Source organism: Eptesicus fuscus, chromosome 6 (assembly GCF_027574615.1).
Source record: "Eptesicus fuscus isolate TK198812 chromosome 6, DD_ASM_mEF_20220401, whole genome shotgun sequence".
NCBI lineage: Eukaryota > Metazoa > Chordata > Mammalia > Chiroptera > Vespertilionidae > Eptesicus > Eptesicus fuscus.
Window position 1 is genome coordinate 87,433,293 of NC_072478.1, and position 13,072 is coordinate 87,446,364.

The following is a 13,072-nucleotide window of genomic DNA, read 5'->3' on the forward strand; positions in this document are numbered from 1 at the left end:
CCTAAAATATAAAATACAGACTTTCTCTTTCTCTATTATGTATTTTGGTAGTGGATATTTTAAATGCAGGCAAATGCTGCATGTTTTATAAAGGTAACGTTTAATTATTTTGATGCTGGATAAGAAACTAAAATAAAAGAGGACTTTTAGAGACAGTGCCCTAATTCAAAGAAGGGACATAAGTGGGAGGTTGTAAGGCACCTTATCCACTGAAGGTCAGGCCCAGGAGCAGCAGTTTCTTTCCCTCTTTTTCCAGGAACAAGGGCCCTGGGTGAATAGGGTGGCGGAAGAACAGTGTAGTTCAGGTGGCTCATCTGTCTGGGAGGAAAATGCCAGCTCACCCATTCCCTTGGGCCTGCCTGAGTGGCGAGGTGGGGAGGCAGGAGCCAGCTGGGGCTGACCTGGGGTAACCTCTTCCCCTTCCCACACCCCTTCCCCCGGCTCCCATCACCTCTGCACAGGGGACTGTGAGGTCCAAGCCCACCAGCAAACTCTTTTTTATCTAGCCCTCAGATTCACTTAGCTCCTTCCCCTTATCAGCACGTTCCTACCTCTCTCTTGGGGACACAGCACCAGGGAGGCCAGGAGTCAGGAGACAGGTTGGGACCCAGGCTTCCCCACTCCCCAGCCCTATAACCTTGGCTGGGTGCTTTACCTCCCTGAGCAATGACGTGGGACTTGGCCAGGCCCAGGCCCCTGTTCCATCCCTGTCATATTGACCAGATGACCTTGGGAAGACACTTCACAACTTCCCTCAACTGGTTTCTCCTTTGTAATCTATAATAAAAGCATAATATGCAAATCGACCAAACTGCCAAACAGCGGAATGACTGTCCGAACGATCTTCTGGACGAAGCCGGGGCTGCGAGGGCTGAGGCAGCTGCTGCAGCTCTGAGGGCCTACTCTTGCATGAATTTCATGCACCGGACCTCTAGTCTATATACACTGAGTGGCCAGATTATTATGATCTCTGAACACATAATAATCTGGCCACTCAGTGTACTTCTCTTGAGTACCTCATTTATTTGATATCAAAGATACTATAAATCGTGCACCTGATCAGTTTTCCCTTTTGCACTGGCTGATAGAAAGCTCAGGGCAAATAGGTGGTTGATCTCCAGCAAAAGTCTAGAATACTTTTGGTACCCATTTGAGATACAAATACACTGAGTGGCCAGATTATTATGCATTCAGAGATCATAATAATCTGGCCACTCAGTGTATATAAAAGGCTAATATGCTAAGTGTCCCTCTGACCATCCACTGACCACCAGGGGGCAGATGCTCAATGCAGGAGCTGCCATAAAGCGCACTGGCCATTTACAAAGAAACAACACCGTGGATCTGGCGCCCACAAAGCAACACTTGGCTTCCCCCAAGTGGGACATAGGTTCCACCACCACCCTGGAGTGACAGCCCATCAAATCAGAGCCAACGCTGCTGAGACCCTATGGCGCAAAATGCTACCCAAACCCAGCCCAGCCCAGAAACAGTGGCTGTGGGCACTGGGTAATGACGTCACATAGCAACGCCCAGCTTCCTCTCCCTAGTGACTAGCCCCTTTGCAGTTTCTTCAGCCCAGGAACACAACTTGCTTTATAGCCAGGTGCAAACATTTTACACTTTAACTAAATGTCTGTGAAGCATTTTCCATGCCTCATCTTATTTGATCCTCACAGAAATCCTGGAGTAGGTAGATAGGAGACTCGGTAGAATCCTATTTTCTTTTCATTAGCCAGAAAATGGAGATTTAAAGTTTAGAAACTTGACCCGACTGAAAAGAAGAAATGGTAGATCTTGAAAATGACTTCAGGTGTCCTCACTGCACAGAATATAGTCAAACACTGCTGCAGTTAGATATTTTACCCTGTGTTCTCCCTGTGTGATCTACAATAATAATGTGCTTTGTGTTATTTACTGCTGTGTTGCTGACAATTACCTGAAAGAGAAGTTGGGGTGCTTCACTGGGCTGGAAAAAGTTTAGCTACATCAGAAAGCAGGTCTAATTAAACAAGTTTATTCTATATCTATAAAAGGCTAAGTTGACTCATGCATGCGCGATACGTATAAAGTTCTCACTGGCGCCAATCGCACACATGTGTTTCCATCTGTCATTGTCAATCGTGAATTTGGTTGACACTTCTATTGTAGAGAAAGGGCGAAAAGCAATATTAAAATATTTCTTCTAACTAATTTCCTTTCAGTGTGCACGAATCCATGCACTGGGTCACTAGTATGAGAGTAATAGTGGTACCTGGCTCATAGGGTTCTTGTGAGGGTCAAATGAGAAAACGTGCATGAAGCAGGACAGCCCTGGCACATAGTAACTGCTCAGCAGTGGTCAGCTGTGCTTTATCATCCCTGATCTCTGCATAGCATCATTAGCTCCACTTACTGCTGGGGTAATGGAGGCCTGCTGTGGTGATCCGCCCAGGTCCAGTATGGAGCAGCCTGAGGCGGCAGGAGCAAGGCCTCCTGCCCTCCAGACAGAGGCTTTTTCCATGAGGGAGGTTAATCCCTGTCTGGAATGTGCTTGTTTATTCTCTTCACAGGGTCACAGGGTGGATACGGGTATTGGCTTATTCATCAGCTACCACAGCCAGCAGAGAAGGGTCACGGGCTCTGGTGTTTTCTGAAGTCAGGACCCCGGGAGGGTGGGCTTGGTCTGGCTGGGCCCTGCCTCTGGCGGGGTTTCCCTGGCCTGGCTCAGCTGCTCCTGAGTTGGCGGCTGGGCTGGGACGTGAGTCAGAGCTGCCCCGTCTCCCTTCCTCTCCCCTGAGCAGCCCCAGCCCCAGACTCCTGGAGGCAGTCCAGGGAGAGGTTCCAAAACAAGGTGCCCTCCCCCAACAAGATGCCCCTCCCCAACTGAGAGAGAGCAAGGGATGGCCAAGGTCACAAACTGGTTCCACCTCAGGTGACTTCTCCCAAACGGCCCAGGTGGGAGGCCCAGGAAGGTCCAACCTGGGCCCAGGATCCCTGCACTTGGCCCCCTGCTCCTGGTAGCTCTATGGCCTCTGGCCCCTGCTCCTGCCAGGGTCTCCCAGTTGGGCTGGGCAGTGGAGCCGATGGGAGGAACTGAGCTGACCAACAGGTACCAGGACGCCTGGCTCCCGGCAGCCCCACACCACTGAACTCCTGCAGTCATGAGGGGCGGGGGGCCTACCAGGTGTGCACCCCTCTGCCCAGCCTGGCGAGCCTGTCCTCAGAGCCACAGCCAGGCCCCTCTCCCTCCCCTGGCCTCGCCCTGGCTGCACGCCCCCAACATCCTTCTTCGCTCCTCTTCCTCTCTCCTTCACCCTGTCTCCTCACTTCTTCCTGCTCTGTCCCCTTGGGTGCTCTGTCTGCCCTCCTCCTACCTGGGACCCCACCACTGCTCACGGGGCCTGGATCCTGGGCTGTAGTGGCCGCCTCTCAGGAGTCACTGCGGACGCAATCTGGCCCCAGGCAGAGTGGAAGGGGAGGGCGGGGCGGGGGAAAGCTTAATAGCCAAAGCCAAAGCACATGGTGGTGTGGGGTGGGGTGGGGTGGAGCGGCGGGAGGGGCTCAGGTTTGAGCCTGTGAACAGTCCTGCCCACCCGAGGCCAGGCACCTGCAGAGCCAGAGGAGCCTCATTTCCCAACTTGGAAAACCGAAGCCCAGTGTCCAGGTCACCCAGCTATTAGCACGGGGTGGGGTGGGCTGTGAAAATGCCCATCTTACTTGGAAACCGGACTCAGTGCTGAAGGGACCTGCGTGGGGTCCCTGTGGCTGGGGTGAGGCCTGTTGGCCCCATTCCACTCCTGCCACCAACCAGACGCAGGGACCCAAAGCCGCCAGAGATCTCCAAGTCTGTGAGAAGCACCAGTTTAATATTAAAATCTTTCCCTTACAAAATAGTACACGGATAGGAAATTTTGATGGCGTATAAAACAGCACTTCTGTTGTATAAATGTGAGTTAATGTGAGTCCTAAAAATACTTGTAAACCTAGGTGATTACATCTTTGGTACCGTAGTGAGAGCCCAGTCCCTCTCCTCGGGGGCCCGGGGCAGGGAGGTGCCAACCAGCACAGGGGGTGGTGCCACCCCCTTCACCCCCTGCCGTCTTGGCCACAGCCCTCACTCCTTGAGCACTTCGATGCCCACTGGGCTGGGGGGCTGGCAGAGACACTGAGGTGAGTGGGCCTGGGCAGTGACAAACCAGACCCCAGGGATGGGGCAGCTGGAAGGTGAGAAGGCAACGCTCAGGGTACCCACCTCTTGTACCCCTTTCTCAGGCTCCCCTCCAAGACTTCTTGTCATTTCCAGGGCCCCCGGGGGCCCTACCTGTGCATTGTCTCCGGCACAGCCCTGGCAGGCTTCGGCAGTGTTGGAGCGGGAGGCGCACCGGGTGCTCTGACTTGCCCTCTCCGCCTCCTTGGCCCCGGGCAGCTCCGGAGGTCATTGTGGGTGCTGAAGGGGCTCCCATGGTCTTCCCGGGTCCCTGCTGTCTCTCGAGTCAAGGCCCGGGCAGCTGGCCTTTGGGGACTTGCCGGGGCCTGGGGAAGGGGCACGGTTGCTGAATGCCTGGAGTGTGGTATGTGGACTGGAATCTCAGATCCCAGCTGACCCCCAGGATGGAGGTTTGGGGTGTGTGGCTTTGTGGGGGGGTGGGCAAGTGTGCACCCCCAGGAATGTTCATGCTGGTAGGCACCAGAAGTCAGTGAGTCCACCCTGCTCATGTCAACAGGGAAAATGGGCCCAGAGAGGGCCAGGGATTCCTGCAAGGTCTCTCGGCGGGTCCAGTGCGCATACGATCCACAAACTGGTCCTCACGTGTGGACACTTCGCACAGCACGTCACACACTCATCACAGATGTGGGTCTGTCCGGCCCTGGAATAAGACTGGCAGTGATGAGGGAAAAGACTCCAGGACGCAGGAGCCCGGAGGCATGGACAGGGCACTCTGTATGGGGAGGTGGCTCCGTGTGCCTGGCGCAGGGGCTACAGGCCAGAATGTCCTGGCTTTGGCTCAGCCCCTACCTCTCATTAAGCATGGACGGCCCCAGACCAGCTTGGGCCTGGGAGAGTGAAGACTGGCATCGAGGGAGGAGGCAACACTGTCCGAGGCCAGGCCCCAGCTAAGCCAGGAGCCAGGGACACCAGGTCCCCTCCCCAGCGTTGGGGCAGATAAAGTACAAGGAGAGAGCTGATCTCCTTGAGGGGTAGCTGGCAGAACAGAAAAAAGTTCCCCTATCACTTCATGAACCTTGAGAATCTCCTGGGATTCCAGCTTCCCCACCCCCACCCCCCATCAGCCAGGGGGAGAATCCCAGATTGTGGGTCACCAAGTCCGACTTCCCCATCTTACAGATGGGCCAACTGAGTCCTTTGGGAGAACTCTGGCTCAGAGTCACGTGGCCTCCCCAGAACAGAGGGCTGGTCATGGCCACTGCAGGTCTCCGGCCTCCTAAGCCAGCCCCAGGGGTTGGGGTGCAACATGTCAGGAGCAAAAGCTGATAGGACAGCGATGGGAGGCCCGACAGGCCAGGCCAGGAGGCGCAGGGTGCTGGGAGGTAGAGGGGGAGCTTCGGGCAGGGCAGGGTGGGGGCCAGCCCCCTACAGGAAGCTGTCCTCTGCCTCAGCCCGGTGCCCGGGGCAGCTTGAATCCGGCAGCCACTCCGGCTCTGCCTCTGGCTGCACCTGGGACTCAGGCTGGGGCTCGGGTTCTGGATCCTCTTGGGGCTCCAGGGGGCTGTCACAGGAGATGGTCGAGGAGGTGTTGACTTCATTCAGGGTCGAGCTGGAGGGAGAAGGCAAGTGAGTGAGAGGCTGAAGGAAAACAACCACGGCATTCGAGAGCTTTCTGTGTCCGACCCGGCACTGTGCACGTTACGCACTTTGGCTCATTGAGTCCTTGTAAGGACTATGCAGGGCAGGCACGGAGAGGAAAGTGCAGCTCAGAGAGGTTCTGTCATTGTCCGGCACCACACAGCTTCATAGCCGCTCCGGCTGCTCCAAAGCTTACTCCTCACTCCTCAGTGTGTCCACCTCCTGCACTCCTGACGGTATATGCTGTCTCATTTAACCCTCACAACAACCTCCAAACTGAAGTGCTTATGGTTTTTATTTTACAGATGAGGAAACTGAAGTTCAGAGAGGGCAAGCAACTTGCCCGAGGGCACAAATCGGGGCAGCATTCACACCCTAAGCTGTTTGAACCCTGAGCTTAAGTCCTCTGCACGCTGTCTACCGGAGCCTTGGACTATTAGCTGCTTCCACAGGCCGGGGGCCTTCGAAGTCCTGTGTGCTCCTGGTACTCAGAGAGAGCAGGCGCCAGCAGGTCTCCAAGCAGAGCTGGGACCCAGGTGGGGCTCCTGCCACTTCACCGTGGGCTGGGTCTGGATTGGAGGGAGTCGGGGTCTGGCCTCATGGGGAACCCTTCTCTCCAGCCAAGGTAGGACGCTGTCTGGACAGCAAGTCCAGGCAATAGCTGGGACTTCCTCCAAAGCCCTCCCCATACTCTAATGTCACCACATCCCGAGGCAAAGGAAAGCATGAATCTGCTTCCCAGTCTGAATTCTGGCCTGAACTGTAGGCACCTCCTACCACCACACCAGCTCCTCAGAGCCCCCAAGGCGTGGTTCTAAAGACAGGCCTCAGGCCTGGGGCTGGCAATGTCCCACGTAACACCTGGGAGCTGGGGTGCTAATTATGGCTAGGACAGGGCCTATAGGGGAGAGGGCAGATGGCCTATGAGAGAGCAGAGGGCTCCTTCATTTGTTTTTTAAATATAGAGAGAGCCTGACTGGTGTGGCTTCTTGGTTGAGCATCGACCTATGAACCAGGAGGGCACTGTCTGATTCCTGGTCAGGGCACGTGCTCAGGTTGCAGGTTCTGTTTATCTCTCTCTCCCTTCCTCTCGGAAATCAATTAGTCAACTTAAAATAGACTTTAATTGATTTCAGAGAGGAAGGGCACGAGAGAGAAACATCAATGATGTGAGAGAATCACTGATTGGCTGCCTCCTGCATGCCCCTCACTCGGGATCGAGCCTGCAACCCGGGCATGTGCCCTGACCAGAATCACATTGTGACCTCCTGGTTCATAGGTTGACACTCAACCACTGAGCCACGCTGGCCGGGCCTAGGAGGGCTCCTTTAAAGGAAACAACTACATTGCAGATAAATCCCAGCCCATTCTTTCTCTCACCAACCTGCCCTTTCCACTTGAGGGCATCAGAGGTCAAATGAGTTCAATTCTCTCTTCTACTCACTGGCAGGAATAAGTGCTCACTCTAGTAACTTACTTCTAAGGCAAGCCTGATGCCATAGACACACACACACACACACACACACACACACACACACACACACACACACATTGTGCACATTATTGCACACCCTGGGCCACAGTGATTACCTGGCAAGGCTGGGGGACCCCTCCAATGGGCCCTCATCAGCAACCTCAGGTTTGGGGTCGGGCAGGGGGATGATATAGTCATTGTCACCCTCGTTGGGCTGCACAGCAGTATAGAGGACTGAGCTGGTGTCCAGGGGGGATCGGAGGCCATGGAAGCCAGGGAAGCGGGCTTGGGACCGAAGGACAGCGGGATGGTCGCTCCTCAGAAACTCCTCGTCCACCTGCTGGTACTTCTGCTCCGAGGGGCAGGGGGAACCCAAGAGACAGGGAAGGCCAGGTCAGGAAAGCCTTTAGGGGTCGTCCAACAGTTAGATGCTGACCCAGCCCCTCGCATCTTGTGGAAATTAGGCAACTGGTGCTCAGAGGGGAAGGACAGTTGTCCAAAGTCACACAAGACAAGGTGAGCTTAGCGCCACCCAGGGAGGGGGCAGTCAGTGGACCAGCACCCGAGATGCTAACATGTCACCCACTTCAGACCAGACAGGTGCTGTCTCATCCTGCCTCAACCTCCTTCCGTGGGTCCTGTTTCCCAAACTTCCCAATGGGGATCACTGGTCCCTGAGTATAAGCAGACCCGGGGCGGGATCAGGGTAAGGAATGGGCCTAGGGCAGTGGTCGGCAAACTCATTAGTCAACAGAGCCAAATATCAACTCATTAGTCAACTGCAGCCAAATATCAACAGTACAATGATTGAAATTTCTTTTGAGAGCCAAATTTTTAAAACTTAAACTTCTTCTAACGCCACTTCTTCAAAATAGACGCGCCCAGGTGTGGTATTTTGTGGAAGAGCCACACTCAAGGGGCCAAAAAGCCGCATGTGGCTCACAAGCCGCAGTTTGCCGACCACGAGCCTAGGGAATGGGCTGTGTCTGGGCCAAAGGAGACGGGCATCTCCTTCCTCTAGTTCCTGCTGTGGGCAGGGAGGCGTGGCCCAGCTGGCTCCATCTGCCGTGTCGGAGCCTGGATGGGGCCCAAGTGGCCAGGCCCTCAGCAGTCATGTAGCCTCAGGAAGTTCAAGCCTCTAAAGGAGACGCAAGATTTGGGGCCCAGGTGAGACGGTGTGAGGCAGGATGCAGGATGACGGGTGCTGTAGGCTCCCTTCTCTACTTCAAACCCATCAGCTTCCATGTGGGTTTCATTTCAGAACTCTCTGTGCTGCTAAAATAAACTCCCGTCTCCAGCCCATCCCTTATTGGTACCAGAAGGGAAACTGAGGTCAGGTGAGGGTACGGGGTGGTCCCCCAAATGCCGGCATGTTATACCAGCCTTGTACCAGTGTCTGACTTCTGGACCAGAACACTCCGGTTCCCTCCCCGACCCTGCCTCGACATACCTTTTTGTAACCCTCGCCCAGAAGCCTCTCCAGAAGCAGCACCAGCTGGGAGAAGGGGGGGCGAATCTCAAACTTCTCTTCCCAGCACTTCTGCATGATCTCGTAGCTGGGGAGAGGCGCAAGGGGTCAGGGTCTCTGACACAGGGCACGGCGGGGCCGGGGTGGAGGGGGGGGCTGCCACCCCAGAAAGGGGAGCCATGAAGGACTTGGGGAAGGGAGGTGGATAGGTGTTGCTTTCCCTTGTCGCACCTGGATATCCCCTTGGGAAGCCCTCCCTCTGGCCCCGGTTCAGTGGTTCAGTGAGGTTGACCACGCCTGGGTGAGCACGTGACCCGGGTCTGGCCAGTAGGTGCTTGCATACCCTCAGCTCAGTGGCTGGTTCTGGGTGGGCACATGACCCCAGCTCAGCCACGACAATCAGCTCTGGGTCTTTTGCTGGAACTGGGGTGAAAGCAGCAGGACGCAGCCACTGAGCAGTGCCAGCCTGAACAGGAGGCCGGGCCGAGGAGAGCGGAGCCCGGGGTAGAAGGAGAGATCGCTGATGACCTCAGCTGCACACCTGGATTCAGCCAGACCTAGATTTTTCTAGGCACCAATCAATCTATTGTTGGCTTAAGCTGGTAATGTTGGGTATCTATGGTTTGCACCCAAAAAGTTCTCCCAAATGCGCCACTCACATCTCATCGGAGGCGTGGGCAGGCTGGGCCATGCGGTAACCCCGCTTGATGGCATTGTAAAACTGCTCGTTCATGGGCAGCTCCGGGTAAGGGGTGCCACCTGCCAGGGAGCGAAGACAAGAGAAAAGATACACGGGCTCAGGCGTGTTGAAAAGTGGTGAGAAACCCTCGTGCCAGGGCTGGGTGGAAGGGAAGGTGACCTTGGGACTGAGAAAGATGGCTCCTTCATGGCTCTGGACAGACTACGACCCTCCCCAGAATCAGAGAACCAAAGAATACCAGAGCCAAACAGGTTTTCTGATGTCACTGTCCCAACCCCTAGATGCTCAGATAGGGAGGTAAAGAGGCCCAGAGAGGGCAAGAGCCTTGCCAAGGACACACAGCAGTAAGAAAGCAGCAGAGCAGGGACTTGAACCTGAGCCCCGATCACTGACCCAGAGTCTGTTCCCAGCCCCTCCAGGCTGGAGGTGTAAGTGGTCAGGGAGGGTGCCCTGCCAGGCCGCTGAGGACTGTGGGGAGAAGGAGGCATACCCAGGGTGAAGATCTCCCAGAGCAGGATCCCAAAGGACCACACGTCGCTCAGGGTGGTGTAGAGGCTGTTGAAGATGCTCTCGGGGGCCATCCACTTCAGTGGCAGGAAGGTCTGCGGGAGGGCGGGTCCGTCTGAGGGCGAGGAGGGGCCGAGCCCCACCCTGCACCTGGGCGGGGGCGGGGAGACCTGGCAGTTCCCAGCCCAGCTCCTGTCCCTCCCTGGTCCCTGAGGGCCTATCTGCTGGCACACGGTTCCCATGTCCATCCCAGTGCTGGCCAGAGGGTCAGGAGGCTGAGTTTCTTTGCCCGCAGCTGCAGTCATGGTCACCCCAGGGTCTGAGGCTCCTCAGGGAACAGGCTTCCTTCCTGACCTGGAGAGCCCCTGACTGAGCTAGCAGGGCAGAGCTCTGATCCTGGCTGCCTCCAATCTCTGGGGCCCAGGGTCCCTCCAGCTCTGGGGTTCACTGTCCCAATGTAGAAAGTGGGCACACGCATGGGAGGCAGGGTGGTCATATTTTAACCAAATACCGCCTGCCACCTACTCATCTGTCTTAGCTGACATCTCGGCTTCTTCCTCTGCCTCCTGCCACCAAACTCCCCAGGATCCATTACAGCTGGTCCCTGGCCCCCTGTCATGACCAGCAAATCTGAGCCCAAGCTCACCCTGCAAGCCTCAGCATCTCCGCCCGCTCCACCCCATGCACAGCTCGTGGCTCCCTTCCTGTCGCTGCACACATGGCTGGGCGGGCAGAGCCGTCACTGCTGGGCAGGTCAGACCACAAGAAGCCCTGACCTGATCCCCTCTGAGCCGAAGCCAGGCTGACCGGGAGGGGCAGAGACGCACAGGGGCGGGGAAGGTACTCACGCTGCCTTTGGAGATGTAGTTCGAGTCCCGCATGATGTCACGAGCAAGGCCGAAGTCACAGATTTTGACCAGCTTGCCCTCACAGATGAGCACATTCCTGGCTGCCAGGTCTCGGTGGACACACTGGGGGAGGGAAGGATGGGAGCTGAGGCCTTGGGGCAATTGTGGAGAAAGACCCTCTGTGTCAAGTGCTTTGGGAAAAATGCATCACTGTCCAGGTGAGAGGGGCCATGTGGTGTGACGGACCACACAGGTGAGAGGGGCCATGTGGTGTGAGGGACCACACAGGTGAGAGGGGCCACGTGGTGTGGGGGACCACACAGGTGAGAGGGGCCACGTGGTGTGAGGGACCACACAGGTGAGAGGGGCCACGTGGTGTGGGGGACCACACAGGTGAGAGGGGCCACGTGGTGTGACGGACCACACAGGTGAGAGGGGCCACGTGGTGTGAGGGACCCCAAAGGTGAGAGGGGCCACGTGGTGTGGGGGACCACACAGGTGAGAGGGGCCACGTGGTGAGAGCATTCACTGTCCTCATCCACCCGACGGGGCGAAGCTACTGTGTAGAGCGGTGTACCTGGAGGACCCTGGGTGGCTGGGTGACCCACCTCCCCAGGACCTCGATCTGCCCACTGGGACCACACGTACGTTCTTGGAGGCCAGGAACTCCATGCCATTGGCCACCTGGTAGCTGAAGCCCACAAGATCCGTGTAGCTAAGCACTGGGGACTCGTTGATCAGGGTCGCTCGACAGGTCCTCTCGGGAGCTAGAGGAGAGCAGAAGGTCAGCAGGTCTTGTGTTCCCATGGCCCATGGTCCTCTGCTCTTTGGCTCCTGGAGGCTAACTGTCCAAGACAGGGGCTACTGATCCTCTAAATCTCCCCCAAAGGAAAGCAATTTCCAAATATCGAACTGGAACCTCTCCTACTTTACCGGAGCCTTTCTTGTCCAGAAAAACTGTCAGCATTTGCCCTGGACCACTCAGCCTGGCCTGCCCTTTTCAGGGCACCAGATCAGCCTGGGGCCCACTCCGAGCTGATCACCCTTCCCCAAGGCCCAGGAGGCCAGGTACTCCCCCACCCTAGCTTCCCCTCCATGTAGGCTGCATGTATATGTCTGGACCCAGAAACTGGGGTTCGTATTGAGGCTCCACCACAGCAGCTTTGGCCAGGTGGCTGCCCTCAGTTTCTGCATCTATGAAATGGGCACAAGGCCAGCTTCCTCCCAGGGTTGTTCTCCAGCTGGACATGTGAAAGGCTTTGAAAAGAAGGCATCACTGCGCAGGTGTGAGGGCCATACAGGTGAGAGGACACCGCGCACCCACCAGAGGGGACGTAGTTATCGTAAGGAGCCATGTAGTTGGAGGACTCGATGTCTGCATATTTGATGTCTCCTTTCATGTCCAGCATGGGCACGTAGTCCACCGATTCGTCCTTGCTCATGTCCATGTAGCCACCGTCACTCTCCCCGGGAGACACGTGGCTGAGGACGAGAGGAGCGTCACAGAAGGAGAGGTCACAGGCTTTCCCTTCTTGGCCCCCTCCTGCCCCTCTGCTCACCGCTGGGGCCTCAAGGCCCCGTCACTCAGGTGTTTCTTCTCTCCCTCACTCAGTCATCCTCCTCCAGTCTGTCACGGTCATGTGAATGACCTCGAGAGCCCTTTCAACCAACCTGTGGGGCCCTGAGTCGGGCCCTGGGCCTGCCAAGATGACATAAGACCCAGTGTGTGTCCTCAGAGGGCTCAGGCCAAGCTATGATCTGAATGGAGCCTCTGCCTGCGGCATCAGCCCCTTGAAGAGCTGTGGAACTATAGACACGTGTCTCTATAGGTAGAAAAAAGACTGGAAGAAAATGGGTCAAAGTGTTGGGGAGGACCGGGATGAGTTTTACTGTCTTTTAATGCTTTTCTAACGTTACTCTTGTCTCTGCAATAACTGCATATTGCTTTTGTGTTATTTTTGGAAAAGAAGAAGGAAGGGGCTAGGTTGACCTCAGGGCACCGAGAGGCTGGTGTGCAGAGGGCGCGGGAGCTCCAGCGAGGAGTAGGGCGTGGAGTCAGGCCTGGGGACCATGGGGAGGGACCAGGGGGTCCCACCTGCAGTGTTTAGCACAGGGCCTAGCACACTGCAGACCGCCAGTAGGTGGCAGCAGACCCCACCGTTATCATCAGCGTGACTGTCACGCCTTCTGGGGTGGCCAAGCCCCAGGTTCACTCTACCCTCCCCAGCCTCCGCTTCCTGTACTAGACAAGGAGGGAGCAAGCAGGTGCTCCTCGGGCCTCCCCACC

The 13,072-nt window shown here is 56.3% G+C and overlaps 1 protein-coding gene across 1 annotated transcript in view; it reads right to left on the bottom strand.

Moving 5' to 3' along the window:
- Positions 1-3,827: 3,827 nt before the first annotated feature.
- The window catches only part of PDGFRB (platelet derived growth factor receptor beta), a 37,417-nt gene continuing 28,172 nt past the window's right edge, over positions 3,828-13,072 (bottom strand). The window contains exons 16-23 of the mRNA XM_028161557.2: positions 12,110-12,267; positions 11,434-11,552; positions 10,786-10,908; positions 9,921-10,032; positions 9,390-9,489; positions 8,713-8,818; positions 7,379-7,611; positions 3,828-5,759 (exon numbers count right to left, since the gene is read on the bottom strand). Of these exons, the coding sequence (XP_028017358.2) occupies positions 5,576-5,759; positions 7,379-7,611; positions 8,713-8,818; positions 9,390-9,489; positions 9,921-10,032; positions 10,786-10,908; positions 11,434-11,552; positions 12,110-12,267 (1,135 nt within the window). The 3' untranslated portion in view covers positions 3,828-5,575. The remainder of the gene's footprint in view (positions 5,760-7,378; positions 7,612-8,712; positions 8,819-9,389; positions 9,490-9,920; positions 10,033-10,785; positions 10,909-11,433; positions 11,553-12,109; positions 12,268-13,072) is intronic.